The 16,579-nt window shown below is 42.4% G+C and overlaps 1 protein-coding gene across 5 annotated transcripts in view; it reads left to right on the top strand.

Annotated features, from left to right (window-relative positions):
- The window catches only part of CAMKK1 (calcium/calmodulin dependent protein kinase kinase 1), a 199,420-nt gene that overhangs the window by 140,940 nt on the left and 41,901 nt on the right, over window positions 1–16,579 (top strand). For all 5 annotated transcript variants that reach the window (XM_038375692.2, XM_043499312.1, XM_038375694.2 and 2 more), the window contains one exon: window positions 1,217–1,305. In XM_038375692.2, the coding sequence (XP_038231620.1) occupies window positions 1,217–1,305 (89 nt within the window). The remainder of the gene's footprint in view (window positions 1–1,216; window positions 1,306–16,579) is intronic.

The raw sequence follows: 16,579 nt of genomic DNA on the forward strand, positions 1-16,579 counted from the left end.
ATCCTGCAAGATGTTAAGCACCCCCACCTCCCATTGTCATCATTGAGAGTTGAATGTGCTTCTTACTTCTCAAAAAGTGCTAAACAGCTCGTAGAGTCTAGGCCCTAATTGCCATTTACACTTGGCTCTCAGCTGGGGGCAGAGGGAGAAGAGGGTCACTTACGAGACTCTGCACATCCATTAACAATGAAGACATAAAGGGGGCCACCAGGGTAGGAAAAAGGGAGCTTTCAATCCGACTGCTGACTCTTGAGATATTTTCCCAGGCTGACCTGTACTGCACCTTGCACAGGAAAACAGGGTTTTAAGAGCAGCTAAAATGATACATCAGAAATATTTTCATGTTAATGTCAAACCCTACAAGGAAAAATATTTAGCCCTTAGTCTGGTCTCATTTAAACCTGGATGATGCTGGTTTTATTGTCCTTGGCTTCAGGAGCAAATCCTAACTAGCATAATGTCAAATCAGAATTGGAAGACAACTTTTGATATACAAGTCATGTGCCAACTGTATGGTGCTTGTAAAGGCCATAAGGTAATATACCACCATCAGTTTTTTTCTGTGAGATTGATAGTAATGGCTGTGACATGCTTCTTTAATAAGTGATATAATAATAAAACAATTTTGCACTTTTTATAACACTTTTCATCCATGGTCAGCATTTCACCTTAATAGGTAGATATTATCCTGATTTTACAGAAGGGGAAACAGACAATTAGGGCCTGATTTTTAGAAGTGCTGAGTATGCCCAGTTCCCATTGCCTTCAGCTCGAGTTGTGGGTGCTCAGTCCTCTGAAAATCAAGTCCTAGTGGTCAGATTTTCAAAAGAGCTCAACTCCCATTTAGGCACCAAAGTAAATGGCCAGATTTTCCAAAGAGCTCAGCATGCTGGGTCTTTTGAAAATCTATCCCCCAAGTGTCGGAATGGGAATTGATGAAAGATGAGTACTTTTAAAAAACTGGCACTTATGTAGGTACCTGAATGGGAGCTGAACTCTTTTGAAAATCTGGCCCCCATTGTGTTTGCTGAGCACTTTTGTAAATCTGGTCAGAAATTACTTGCCCAGGATCATGCGGAGTCACAGACAGAAATAGAACCCAAGAGCTCTGTTTACTAGCTGACTGCTCTAACTGCTAGAGCACAATCCTTCTTCAAATAAGGAATATTATTTCCCTTTAAATGGGCATTTGGTAATTTTCCATTTCTCCTTTCAGACCTGTCATGGAGGTGCCAACTGACCAGCCATTCACTGAAGAGCAGGCTCGGCTCTACTTTAAGGACATTGTCATGGGCATAGAGTACTGTGAGTACCAAGATCAGTTGCGCCTTTGCAGAGCATTGCATTGACCTACATTCTTGTTTGAAGCCAGCCTTTTTATCACTTGTGAACTGTCAGGGGAGTAAAAGGATACTCTCTAATCATATATGAAGGGGCTGTAAGATTGGCAATGACCTGTCTCAGCCTGGATTTGTATGGGCCACATCACAGTTATTCAGTGGCAGCTGTTCTTTAAAGTGGCACTATGAAAACGATTAGCAATTTTTTTTTTGGTTAACTCTCTTGGATAGAAATTGTAGACTTTAATCCTTACAGCTGCGATAGAAATTGTAGACTTTAATCCTTACAGCTGCGCAAAGCTTGGCAGAAGCCAGGAAACAGCCTTTGCAAAGACACAGGCTAAGAAAGTCAATTAGCTTCAATTGAAGTGAATTTGCACTGCTTCCAGCTGAGCTGTGGGGGAAGAGCTTGCAAGTGGCAGCTGGAGGGCGTCTGTCCTTGTCTGCTCCATTTGGAATGCATCTCAGTGACTCATCATTACTCAGGGCTGTGACATGCAGAGAACATGCCACCTCATCACCTGCCATTACAGCTGGTGGCTTGTGTATTTCACAGAATCCTCATTCAGTATTCAGCATCTGTATAATGGGCTATTGCACAATTTATTTTAATAAATCAAATATTGTGTTTCTCCCTCTAACCTGGCAGATGGGTTCCCAAGTATTTGGGACCAGATTCCTAAGATCCAGGCTTGAGTACTACAGAAGGGCCAGGTTTTATCCTTAAATGGTCATCAGGAAATTTCCCTGGCATAAGGGAACTGGCATATCACTGCTGGCATAAAGATAATGGAGACAGCCCCTGTGCCAGCTGCCCTACCCCGCGTGTAGGGAAATGGTGGGGGAGGAAGGGAGTGGTTGTGTGGGGGACCCTATGCTAGTAGGATAAGAGCAGCCTTTGACTGACTAGCTCTTACTGAGACCAATGCACACTGCCCCTCAGGAATCAGGATCAAAGATCCATTTATGGACTCCTTGATGCTCCTTCCTTTTCTGCACTAAGCAGAGATCTAGTATTCCAGAGCTTGCTTGCTCTATCTAAAAGCTATCAGTTGGGTTTTTGCACCAAACTCATCACGATGGTATCTGAGTCTCTACCAGATGGTCTCCTTACTTCCTTGTGATCTGCAACCTGGAGTTCATTATCTAGGTGCAGGAGGAAATATCTTCCTTCCTTCCTGGCTCGGGTTCTCCATTTAAGGCTTCCCTTTCTTAGCATTGACAGAGCCAGACTTCCTAATATTATTTAAATATTGCTGAAATTTGCTGTATCTGTGCTATCACAGGGAATGGTGGCCCTTCAAAACATGCCAGATTTATATCAGATCAGGACAGTTACATCAGTATCTTTCTATTCCCTTGTATTTCCCAGTACTTACTGGAGGAATACCTAGAAACTGCAGATGCTGAGGTTACAGAGCTGCAGTTTAGTTTTCTTAAGGGCTAGAACTGTACATACAAATGGCTCTCTTAGATGTCCCTTTTCAGTATTTCATGACCAGAATTAAAACGATTGAACAGTCTCTCTGGCCACTGCTGTACCAAAGAGTTTTAGGCACCTAACTCACATTGACTTCAGTGGGAGTTAGGCACCTAAATAAATTGGAGAATCTGGGCCTCAGAGAGTAGGAATGAAATCCTGGCTCTATTGAAGTCAATGGCAAAACTCTTGTTAACTTCAGTGCAAAGGCAATATACCAACAGCAGTTTCTTTTCATGGGACTGATAGTAATGGCTGTAAGAAGAACGAGGAGGACTTGTAATGGCTGTAAGAAGAACGAGGAGGACTTAGAGACTAACAAATTTATTTGGGCATAAGCTTTCGTGGGCTAAAATCCACTTCATCGGATGCATGCAGTGGAAGATACAGTAGGAAGATATATATACACAGAGAAAATGAAAAAATGGGTGTTGCCGTACCAACTCTAATGAGACTAATCAGTTAAGGTGGGCTATTATCAGCAGGAGAAAAAAAACTTTTGTAGAGATAATCAGGATGACCCATTTCCAACAGTTGACAAGACAGTGTGAGTAACACTAGGGGGAAAATTAGCATGGGGGAATAGATTTTAGTTTGTGTAATGACACGCTTCTTTAATAAGTGATATAATAATAAATAATACAGTTTTTTACTTTTTATAAAACTTTTCATCCGTGATTATAAATGTTTCACCTTAGGGTAGATATTATCCTGATTATCCAGGATTTCACTGTAGAGGCCGCATCTTACAGCCTTTACTCAGGTCAGTAGCTTCACTGACAACTTTAGTAAAGCTGTCTATGGGCTAGGTTGTGTTACCCTCACTCAGATTGAATCATACCTTCCAACACAAGCTGTGAGTAGTAAGTCAGAATTGAAGGATCAGACCGTAGAGAGACTTCTAGATATGTAACCTAACCTGTTTTGCTTCCATAGTCTGAAATGCAACATTTTCCACTGTTTCAACCATTAGGAAAATCTGTTTGTCTTATTGAACCAGAGGGAATAATTTCTAATGCACTTCCACTGACCATGTTTTTAAAAAGCAAAGACATAGCCTTGTCAGTCTAAAATAAATGTATTATCCTGTAATACGTACTTAGAGCCTTGTCTGCCTTCAGTTAATTGGATCTCAGAAAGACACTGGGAGCTCTACTGCTGTCCCCATAGGCTAAACAAAGCTTTAGATTTTGCTTGGCTCTTTTATAGAAGATCGGGCTCTGAAAGGATAACTGGAATGTGAATGTCCCTAACAAGCACAGCAGGCTTTGCTGAGATGAAGCAAGATCATTCACAAGGCCATATTCATATCACACGCTGCAAAACATTAGCTCTGTCTTCCACCTGAAACTAAAGGGACAATGACAGGTTTCAGAGTAGCAGCCGTGTTAGTCTGTATTCGCAAAAAGAAAAGGAGTACTTGTGGCACCTTAGAGACTAACAAATTTATTAGAGCATAAGCTTTCGTGAGCTACAGCTCACTTCATCAGATGCAAATGCATCCGATGAAGTGAGCTGTAGCTCACGAAAGCTTATGCTCTAATAAATTTGTTAGTCTCTAAGGTGCCACAAGTACTCCTTTTTTTAAAGGGACAATGCCAACCTTTGAATGGAAATGAAAGAAATACTTAGTCATTGGGACTGTAGTATGAGTTAAGGCTGCAGGGTCCAAGGCCATTTTGCCAGTAGAGTTTATCAGTTAGAAAAAAATTGTAATTTCTGTTATTAATGTTTATATTCTGATAGTGCCTAGATGACTCCACAGAGATCAGGGGCCTATTTTGCTTGGCACTGGGTGTAAACATAGTAAATGGCAGCTCCTGCCTCAAAGTAGTTATAGTCTAAAAGGTTTCAGAGTAGCAGCCATGTTAGTCTCTATCCGTAAAAAGAAAAGGAGGACTTGTGGCACCTTAGAGACTAACACATTTATTAGAGCATAAGCTTCCATGAGCTACAGCTTACTTCATCAGAGGCATACAGTGGAAAATATAGTAGGGAGATTTTTACAATCTAAAAGATAAGCCAAAAAAAGTGGATGGGGGGAGGTGGAATGAGACTGGGTAACAAAACCAAATAAGATGTTTTAGTAGTGATAATAGCAAAAACAATAGGATGTTTTGTTTTAGGCTTTTGGGTAACCATTTGTTTTATTAACTGCTAAAAGTTTAAGAAATGTGCTCTATTGCAATTGTTGTGTAAATGCACAGCAATTACTATGTAATTACAGAGAAAAGTGCACCATTTGTACATACTGAAGGAAAGTATTGCCAGGCAATCCAAAGATTGCAAGGTAATTTTAATGTAAGCATACATAATTGTTATGTAATTTGTTAGACTCAATCACCATGCAGCTGTTTTAAGCTCACAATGTTCACAGCAGTAACTGCATCATTGCTAGTTGTGTTTTATTAAATTAGATGTTAAAAACTGGATTCTCGTCACAAACTGGAATGTATTAATCAAGAACAATATGCTGCATGTTGCATGTAAGGAATCTTTATTAGATGGAAAATGACTGACTGAATACAAGCCTGCCTATGACAGGTTTCAGAGTAGCAGCTGTGTTAGTCTGTATTTGCAAAAAGAAGAGGAGTACTTGTGGCACCTTAGAGACTAACAAATTTATTTGAGCATAAGCTTTTGTGAGCTGCAGCTCACTTCATCGGATGCATGTAATGCTGTAAAAATATTGGCTTAAGTTACTTATTGGTGCCTGTCACAGAGTGGGCTGGCCCCATAAGGAGAGTTGGCTCAGCCCCACCTGTGCCTAATTATCTGTTGCCAGTGGTTGGGTCAGGTGCCCATGTATCACCCAATGGTAGCCGGGATTGGTGCTTCTTATAAAAAGGAGCCTGCTCCGTTGAGAGAGAGCCACCTGTAGGGAGATTCTTACTGGGATAAAGAGTTAGAGAAGACCGGAGCAGAAGTTTTCCCTAGCAGCCAGAGGCAAAGGCCTGGCTGGAACTGTGTGCAGTGACAGGCAGGAGCAAAACCCTTAGGAGAGGCAGGGCGGACTGCTGAGCACTGTGGGGTGCCCCGATTGAGCCAGGGATGACCTAGCATGAGGTTGCCAGATGTCTGCTTTTGTTTTCTTGATCTGTGTTGTTTTAGTAAACTAGATTCTGGAGTATCTGATATACACAAGAGTCTGGGACATTTCTTCAGAGATCTGAGGTATTGGCAGGGTCTGATGCTAAATGAGATGAAATTCTGTTACAGTGCCCTTCCTGAATCCATGGTACAAGTCATCAGCATTTACCTTTCCTTGCCAGTGTGACAGTGATTGGCACAAGATTAGCTGACCAGGAGTGACATTACATGTCCCAAAACCATTGTTTTTTTAGCGTGTGTATTAATTTCATTTATTTAAATATAATTCCAGTTGCGCCTGCCTAAACTCTAGGTGGGGAGTGCATATGCATATGTGTTTGTGTTGTCCATGTGTGTTTGTGCACACACAGGTGGATCCCAATTCAGCAAATCTCTTAAACACATGCATACCTTTAAGCACATAAGTAATCCCATCCTTATTCAACAGGGCCCCGATCAAAGAAAGCAGCCCTATTCAGGAAAGCGCCATACCCACATGCTCAAGTGTAAAGTCATTTCCTGAACTGGGAGGGAAAGCCCTCTACCATGTGCCTAAGTAGCATTGAAGCCAATGGGAGTTAAGCATCAAGTGCTTTGCTGAACAGAGATGGGGATGTTCACATGCTTAAAATTAAGCCTGTGCTGCACTTAAAGTGTTTTCTGAAACAGAGCCATGGTGATGCATTGTGCACTTAGATAATGCATTTCAGTTAAGCAACTCAAAGAGTTTAATAAACATTATTTAAGCTTCACAACACCCCTTGAGTGAAAGCAACTGGTAAACTGAGTTGTCCAAAAGTTACCTTGACTTATGTAATGAGTCAGTAGCAGAGCTAGGAATAGAATACAGAAGTCCTGACTCCTGTTCCCCAGCCCTAATCCCTGGACAACACTTCCTACCAAATATAGAGAACAAATAATTGTTTTTTCTTTAATATTGGCTAACAGTGCTAGAACCCAGAATCCCTGTAAATAGGAGTGGCACAACATTTCAGAATCAGACCATCTTCCACCCTAAACATGGTTGGAAATGTTTAAAACAACACATGAAAAATCTACAGATTTGCTGGAGTAAAATGAAAACCCCATTTATTTGCTTAGAGTTGGTTTTTTGTTTTTTTTTTCTTGGTATCTCAGGTACAGTGGGTTAGAGGTTTGACAGCTTAAGTACAATTAGTAAGGTTTCTTCCAGGTTGACTTAATGCTAATTTTCTTGTCAATAACCAAGCTTTACATTGGTTTGCTGAGTAAAGATGAATTGGAAGTCCTGCAGATTTGCTTCGGCTGGTGAACCCGTGGAAACCAGCGCCAGGTAAAGTAAGTAATAGAAAGAGGATGTTTTTTCCACAACTGTCAGGCTGACATCTCTTAATGAGAAATCTCTCTCTTGCTGGGAGCTGACATTTGGTTTAACAAAAGGAGATGAAGGCTAGCTACACTACATCTCTTTCCAAATTAGCTATGTAAGTGTGTGTGCATGCGTGCATGCATGTGCACTTAGAGGTGAGGGTGAGAGAGAAAAGACTTGTTACATAAAATTGCACCAAGCAATCCATTTATCAATATGGGGTTTGGCAGGCACACAGTTGGCTGCAATACTCTTTTGAAGCCTGAATGTTCCTGAAGTCCTTATTCGGGCAAAGCCCTAGGACTTCAGGATTCAGCCGTGTCTGCGTGTGTGTGTGTCTGTGTATTCAATTACTGCACTCACAAGACAGACATTATAATTTAAACTAAATTCTTAGTGAGTCAGAATGCTGATTCACTCTCCAGGGACCTGCTTTAATGAATGAAGCTTTCACAATGATGTCATTGTTTGCTCAGTCTCCTTGGATTTGGAGAAGAAAGCATCATACCTTAAGGCAGTGGTCACCAACCGGTCAATCACGATCGACTGATCAATCCTAGAGGATCCCCCAGTCGATCGCGATCTCTGGCAATGCAGTGGGGCTGCCGCTAAGGCAGGATCCCTGCCTACCTTGGCCCCATGCTGCTCCAGGAAGCAGCCAGCACAGCCCTTGGATGCGGGGCGGGGGGGCAGGGGTCTCCTTCTGCCCGCTTCTCCTGCCTACAAGTACCACCCCCGCAGCTCCCATTGTCTGGGAACCGCAAGCTGTGGCCAATGGGAGTTGCAAGAGATGGGCAGTGCACGGAGCCACATGCCCCATCACCCCCACCAGGGGCCCCAGGGATGCTATGGCCCCTTCCAAGAGCGGCGGGTGGGGGCGACTGTAGGCAGGGAGCCTGCCTTAGCAGCAGCCACGCTGCACCACCGACTGGGAGCCACTGGAGGTAAGTGCTGCCCGGCAGGAGGCCACACCCTAGCACCCTGAACCCCCTCCTGTACCACAAGCCCCAGCCCTGACCCCACCCACCAAGCCAGTACTCTGTACCCCCTCCTGCACTCCAACACTCTGCCTCAGCCTGGAGCCCCTTCCTGCACCCAAACTCCCTTCCAGAGCTTGCACCCCTCACTTTATGACGGGGTGGAATGGAAATTAATGCAGTGTCCTCCACACAGTGCAGTGGTTGATTGCTATGCTCATCCTACTCTCCTTCCCGGCCCCCCCCCCAAGTGACTGTGTTTCACTGGTACCAAATGGATATAGTGTAAATGTTTGTGGCATCCTTTAGGAGGATCGTATTGGTGTAAAATGTTTTTGTAGTTGCATTTGTTACTATTAAGTATCGTAAGAGTTAAAAATATTTTAAGAGTAAATTTTACTTAGCATGAAATTGAAAGGAGACTATTCCCTCTTACTGAATGCATCTGATGGAGACCATTCCCCTTCCAGTGAATGCATCCGATGAAGTCTGCTGTAGCTCATGAAAGCTTATGCTCAAATAAATTTGTTCGTCTCTAAGGTGCCACAAGTACTCCTTTTCTTTTGGGTCTACCACAGACTCCCTATGTGATCTTTGTAAGTCACTTAATCTCTCTAGGAATCAGTTCCCAACTGTAAAATAAGGAAAATAAGGAAAATAATCCTCCTTTTCTCCCATTTCTTGTCTGTTTAATTTGAAGACCCATCTGGGCAAGGACTTTCTTTTACTATGTGTATACACAGCACCTAGCACAGTGGGGCCCTGGTTTCAACTGGGGCCTGTAGGCACTGCTGAAATATAAACAGTAAGAATATAGCCAGTGTTTGTGTGTATTGTAATAAATCTATTATGTCCTGTTTCTCCCGTCTCTCATTAAATGTTCTTCCCCGACCTTGCTAAATGCCTGTAAAATGTTGGTTTTAGTATAGGAGATTCTGGCACTTTCACCCAATCTGTGACAACAGATTTTGCTTATTCTATGAATTCAAAGTTTCCAAAGATCTCAGCTGCCAGAAGTTCCCATTATGAAGTTTTGTAGCCATATTTTCAAAGAAGCTGAGTACCCAATATGCACTCACTGTGCTGAGCTCTGTTGAAAATCTGGCTGTGTGTCCAGGGGCCGATCCCTCCTGGAAATTCTGGCCCAGGTGACTTGCTCAAGGTCATAAAGCAATTCGGTGTTAGACTAGTGAATGGAACCCAGAAGTTCTGATTTACAATCCTCTGCACCGAACATTAGGTTAAATATAAAAGGTGTAAATGGTCACAGGAAGCAGTCTGTCTCTTAAATGTAGCCTACTGGTATGTCCACTTGCTTTGGATCATTCTTGGTGTCTGTGGAACACTGCAAACTGGCATAGAAGCCTTACTTCAAAGAACAGCTTTTCATTTTAAGCTTTATCGGTTGCTGCTGCAGCTTCCTTGGTAGGGTGTTAAATCATTTCTCCACCACAGGGCTGATGTGAGGGTAATACTAAACAGTCTCTGCAGCAGCACCATATGGATTGCTTTTGCCCTTGAACAGTAACAGGCTTCTGTTTTAATCAAATATAATTCAGCACCAGCCTTAGAAAATAGCATTATGTGCTAATATGTTGCAATTTTTTGTAATGGGGTTTTGGAGAGTTAGTAATGAAGTGCTCAGGCCCTGGGATTTCCAGCAGGGAGAGCAGAGAAGGAAGCTGTTTTAAAAGACAATGGGGAATAATCTCCCATTTCCCCCCTCCTGCGTTTTGCTGTTGGTTGGTATAGATGAACAATTCCCAAATGTCTGCTTTCGAATGACAAGCACAGCCTGTTTTAGTGTCTGAAAGTGGATGTGTTTAGAAATGAGGGGAGAGGGGGTTCTCATTTAAAAGGTGAATTTAGTGCTTGTGAAATGTGCTGTATTGTCACCCCTGAAAGATGGCATGGTGATGGGTTCTGTAAAAGGACCAGAACAGACTGATGTGCTCTTTTCATGCTTCATTAGCAATAAGAATGCAGTAGACAGGCAGAGTTGTAGGAAAGAGATCTGGATTAAGTATGCACAGAGGGAGAAAGCTGTGTTTATCCAGTAGCAGCCTGACCACCAAACTAGGTTCCTCCTGAAACCTGACCCTCTTTTTCACACAGTCAACCTGTGGAACTCATTGCTAGGGATGTTGTGAAGGCTAAAAGTATAACTGGGTTCAAAAAAGAATTAGGTAAATTCATGGAGGATAGATCCATCAATGGCTATTAGCCAAAATGGTCAGGGATGCAACCCAATGCTCTGGATGTCCCTAAGCCTGTGACTGCCAGATGCTGGGGCTGGATCACTCAATAATTGCCCTGTTCTGTATATTCCCTCTGAAGCATCTGGCATTAGCCTCTGCCAGAAGAGAGGATAGTGGGCTAGATGGACCATTGGTCAGACCCACTATGGCCATTCTTATGGTCTCCAGTCCCACTCATCATACCACAATGCATTCATTGGAAGAGTACCGCCTACAGAGGCTTCCCTGCAGCACCACAGGTCTGTGACACAATTTTTTCAGTGTTCTACAACAATGGTGCAGCACAATGCAATTTACAGTTGTATTTCCCTTGGGAATAGGCCCACTAGTGTGGCACACAGGGTGAATGGGGTATTGTTGGATGCTGATCTGGCTGGAGCACCTACAGAGGTCTGAGGAGGATTGACAGCAAGGGTGATATTTGTGGTATTTCCTACAAAGTGAGTATTCACCCATGAAAGCTTATGCTCCAATACGTCTGTTAGTCTATAAGGTGCCACAGGACTCTTTGCTGCTTTTACAGATCCAGACTAACACGGCTACCCCTCTGATACTTGGTTCTTGAGGGTTTCTCATTTTGATGTCATTGAAGTAGCACTCTGACCCCAGTTCAGAAAAGTATTTAAGCATCTGCTTAACTTTAACACACATGCTTAAGTTATCATTTATGCTTGTGCTTAAGTGCTGTCCTGAATATGGATGCTTTTCTTCATCAGGGCCTCAGAACACAGATATCCTGCTGATCTCCTGGACCTTTCTCAATGGGAACTCTGTGTCTGGAATGTTTGCAGGATCAGACTCTTGCTGATATGAGTCAAGAACAGCAAAATGTAGCACCAAACCCTTCGAGCATTTCTGCATTAAAGTCCCTCTGTGTCTCTTCAGGCCTGTCATTCAGGAGCATAGAGACATCTCTCTTGAGGAGCTGGTGGAGGGCAAAGTTGAAACAAATAAACCAAGAGTTTTGGAGAGATGTAAGCCAACCTGGAACTGATATGGGTTAGGAAAAACTTTCCATATGGGCAGGTTATCCCACAAGTGCCTGCTGCATGGTTATTTGCACCTTCCTTTGAAGCAGCTGATACTAGCCACTGTCAGAAAGAGTATACTGCAATACATGAACCATTGGTCTGATCCAATATGGCAGGCCTCACGTTCTTATACTAATGATAGTAGCCTTAGATTTTCAGCGGTTTTGTACTATACATCCATAACCATGTTTCCTCACTGCTAACATCAATTAAGTGAAAATGCATTGTTTTAAAAAAATATTAAAAGCCAAGTTTGCAAAAGTTTGGGTGATTCAATTTTATGAGGCCCACATTTAGACACCTACGACCTGAATTTCAGAGTTACTGAGCATTTAGCTGCACTGATTTCAGTTGGAGTTGTGGGTACTCGGCATCTCTGATGATCAAGCTCTTTGTGTGTCAGGTTGGGCCTTCCAAATTAGGAGACATGCCTGAAAATTCCGTGCCTCAGCTTCCCCGTTAGTAATACTTGCCTCTCTCACAAGGGCTGTTGTGAAACTCAATTAATGGATGTTTATAAGGTATTTAGAGATTCCTGGATGGAAGATGCTGTAAGAAGGATAAGAATTATTATTAAGATCCAAATAGCGCCTGAATTGCTGCTTACTTTCTCACAGAAATGAAGGATGACTCTAATAAGCTTATGCTCTAATAAATTTGTTAGTCTCTAAGGTGCCACAAGTACTCCTTTTCTTTTTTCTAATAAAACTGAATTTGCCTGAGTGCTCCAGAACCAGATTTTCCCCCAGGGGCTCTAACTGTAATATTGAACAATGTTTCATTTTCATTATGAAGCAGTATTGATTTATTTTTTAAATCAGGTCTGTCAGTTAACATTGAGACAGCAGCGCAACTTGTACACAGGGAGCTTGTTGTAGTGAGCAGCCAATCTCAGCACTAAAGAGCTGAACAATTTCCAGCCAAAATGAACAACTTAAACCATTTGTTTAAAGGCTTTGACAAATCTGCTCTGGGATTTTTTTTTAACAGGAAACTGTGTTTTGATTGGCCCAGATCTATATTGATTTACACTACTTTAGGATCAGACCTATTATCTTAATACTGGAGTAACAGTGAATGCACTATTTGGCTGTCTCTGAGACTCCCTAAAGTGGTTGTTGCACTCAGGATCTTGGGTATGTAGAAGGAATGTGATCAGGTTACAGCTCTACTCACTCTACTGAGGGTAAAGATCAATCAAAAAGGTTTCTCAAAGCCAAGTGCCATGGTATGGTCCAGAGAAAAGACCAACTGGTTTATGGCTAGTTAAGCAATGTCTTCAGCTGCTGAGAAAAGAGAACAAATGTCTCATTACAGCATTTTTCTCTACCGTAGCTGAAGATGATCTGTTAATATTGGATTCCTGTCTGCTGGACCAGGTGAACCACATCAGTTCGCAGCATAGGACTGAAATGTTAACTGCTTCATATCAGCCTGGAAAACAGCCGCAGTTCATACCAGTATACAGCAAACAGTCAGATCTGTTAGGGAGAAAATCATTATTTATTCATACCAAGGTGAGCAGAGGTGCTGGCCTGAAAGTGTGCTCTGACTTACTGGGTGGGGGAATGCATGTTCGGGACAAGATCAAGATGCCCTGAACAGCTTTTATAAAGTGTGCAGTCACAAGCTGAAGTAACTTCCTACCAGTGCTGCCTAAAGCAAAATGGAGTGAATGTTGAGGCTCCGGCTGATTCCCTGGCTAGACACCCCACATATGTCTCTGGAGGGACTGGGAGAGTGCTGGTAAGGACTTCCTAGAACAGGTTTAGATAAGAACTAGTATTTGTTTTTGTTAAGTTTATTTTGATGAGTGTTGATTTGTATATTCTGTACATCTTTCTATACAATATGCTATCTTGTTGTTATGTATGTTTAGTTCATAGTTTTTAATACTTAGAACCAAGAAAAGCTAGTATTGTTAATTTCCCTCACCTTGTGGCTGATGTTTCTGGTGATAATGAATAGCAGGCTTAACATGATTGCCTTTAATTCCAACCACAATTACTTGTGTTCACAGGGATCCAGGAGACAACCGAACCCTGAGCACTTTGTACTGATGAAATAGAGGGTTAATATGGTGCAAGTGTAAACTATGCAATTTAATTTTACTGTGTATAAATATCACCAACTCCCTTGTTGTGATCTGTCTGTGGGTCTTGAGGAGCCAACAGTGGCACAAATATATCCTGCTTGTGCTATTGTCCTCACTATATGATAATCAGGAACTTATCTGAAGGTTGTTCATGCTGATAAACCCTTTGTTTTCAGGGCAGTTGGGACAGGATGTTTAGCTTTTTCTCTTGAGCTTTCTCTTTATTTCTCCATACTGTAAGGAGACCAACTCCAGTGTTTCCTGTCATTGCAGCAGCCTACAGCCCTGGCATTGCAGCAATTTTTTGTACTGGAAATGCAAATCACACCGATTTGCTGAAGTTTTGCTGCAAGCAAAATGATACACAAGAGAACTTTTTTCAGAGTAGCAGCCGTGTTAGTCTGTATTCACAAAAAGAAAAGGAGTACTTGTGGCTCCTTAGAGACTAACAAATTTATTTGAGCATAAGCTTTCGTGAGCTACAGCTCACTTCATCGGATGCATTTGGTGAAAAAAACAGAGGGGAGATTTATATACACACACAGAGAACATGAAACAATGGGTTTATCATACACACTGTAAGGAGAGTGAGTTTCAGAGTAGCAGCCGTGTTAGTCTGTATTCGCAAAAAGAAAAGGAGTACTTGTGGCACCTTAGAGACTAACAAATTTATTAGAGCATAAGCTTTCGTGAGCTACAGCTCACTTCATCGGATGCATCCGATGAAGTGAGCTGTAGCTCACGAAAGCTTATGCTCTAATAAATTTGTTAGTCTCTAAGGTGCCACAAGTACTCCTTTTCTTTTTGTAAGGAGAGTGATCACTTAAGATAAGCCATCACCAGCAGCAGGGAGGGGAAAGGAGGAAAACCTTTCATGGTGACAAGCAAGGTAGGCTAATTCCAGCAGTTAACAAGAATATCTGAGGAACAGTGGGGGGTGGGATGGGGGGAGAAATAACATGGGGAAATAGTTTTACTTTGTGTAATGACCCATTAACAAGAGAACTGTTATCCAGGGTCATTTTCTGTTACAAAAAACTCCCCCTCTGCAGTCTGTTTAATCCCTAAGGGTTCCAATGCATGCAATGGTCACTCTTTTAAAGGGCAAAAGTCCCTTGGTCATTCTTCAGATGACCTTCCTATAAAACACAGCATGGAGCTACAGAGTAATTAACTAAACTACAGATTTCAGAGGGGTAGCCGTGTTAGTCTGCATCAGCAAAAACAACAAGGAGTCCTTGGGGCACCTTAGAGACTAACAAATTTATTTGGGCATAAGCTTTTGTGGGCTAGAACCCACTTCATCAGATTCATGGATTGGAAAATACAGGAGCAGGTAAATACATGAAAGGATGGGGGTTGCCTTGAAATGCATCCGATGAAGTGAGCTGTAGCTCACGAAAGCTTATGCTCTAATAAATTTGTTAGTCTCTAAGGTGCCACAAGTACTCCTTTTCTTTCTGCGAATACAGACTAACACGGCTGCTACTCTGAAATCTTACCAAGTGTGAGGTCAGTCTAACGAGATAAATCAACTAACAGCAGGATACCAAGGGAGGAAAAATAAATTTTGAAGTGGTATTGAGAGTGGCCCATTACAGACATTACTTCAACAAAAAAACTTCAAAAACAGACTCCAAGGAGAGACTGCTGAATTGGAATTAATTTGCAAACTGGATACAATTAACTTAGGCTTGAATAGAGACTGGAGTGGATGGGTCTTTACACAAAGTAAAACGATTTCCCATGTTTATCCCCAAACCCCCACTGTTCCTCAGACATTCTTGTCAACTGCTGGAAATGGCCCACCTTTTTATCACTACAAAAAGCTTCCCCCTCCTCCCCCCATCCCGCCGCTCTCCTGCTGGTAATAGCTCACCTTAAGTGATCACTCTCTTTACAGTAAAAAGAAAAGGAGTACTTGTGGCACCTTAGAGACTAACAAATTTATTAGAGCATAAGCTTTCGTGAGCTACAGCTCACTTCATCGGATGCATTTGGTGGAAAAAACAGAGGAGAGATTTATATACACACACACAGAGAACATGAAACAATGGGTTTATCATACACACTGTAAGGAGAGTGATCACTTAAGATAAGCCATCACCAACAGCAGGGGGGGGAAGGAGGAAAACCTTTCATGGTGACAAGCAGGTAGGCTAATTCCAGCAGTTAACAAGAATATCAGAGGAACAGTGGGGGGTGGGGTGGGAGGGAGAAATACCATGGGGAAATAGTTTTACTTTGTGTAATGACTCATCCATTCCCAGTCTCTATTCAAGCCTAAGTTAATTGTATCCAGTTTGCAAATTAATTCCAATTCAGCAGTCTCTCGTTGGAGTCTGTTTTTGAAGCTTTTTTGTTGAAGTATAGCCACTCTTAGGTCTGTGATCGAGTGACCAGAGAGATTGAAGTGTTCTCCAACTGGTTTTTGAATGTTATAATTCTTGACGTCTGATTTGTGTCCATTCATTCTTTTACGTAGAGACTGTCCAGTTTGGCCAATGTACATGGCAGAGGGGCATTGCTGGCACATGATGGCATATATCACATTGGTAGATGCACAGGTGAACGAGCCTCTGATGGTGTGGCTGATGTGATTAGGCCCTATGATGGTATCCCCTGAATAGATATGTGGACAGAGTTGGCAACGGGCTTTGTTGCAAGGATAGGTTCCTGGGTTAGTGGTTCTGTTGTGTGGTGTGTGGTTGCTGGTGAGTATTTGCTTCAGATTGGGGGGCTGTCTGTAAGCAAGGACTGGTCTGTCTCCCAAGATCTGAGAGAGCGATGGCTCGTCCTTCAGGATAGGTTGTAGATCCTTGATGATGCGTTGGAGGGGTTTTAGTTGGGGGCTGAAGGTGATGGCTAGTGGCGTTCTGTTGTTTTCTTTGTTGGGCCTGTCCTGTAGTAGGTGACTTCTGGGTACTCTTCTGGCTCTGTCAATCTGTTTCTTCACTTCA

Source organism: Dermochelys coriacea, chromosome 17 (assembly GCF_009764565.3).
Source record: "Dermochelys coriacea isolate rDerCor1 chromosome 17, rDerCor1.pri.v4, whole genome shotgun sequence".
In the NCBI taxonomy this organism is placed as follows: Eukaryota; Metazoa; Chordata; order Testudines; family Dermochelyidae; genus Dermochelys; species Dermochelys coriacea.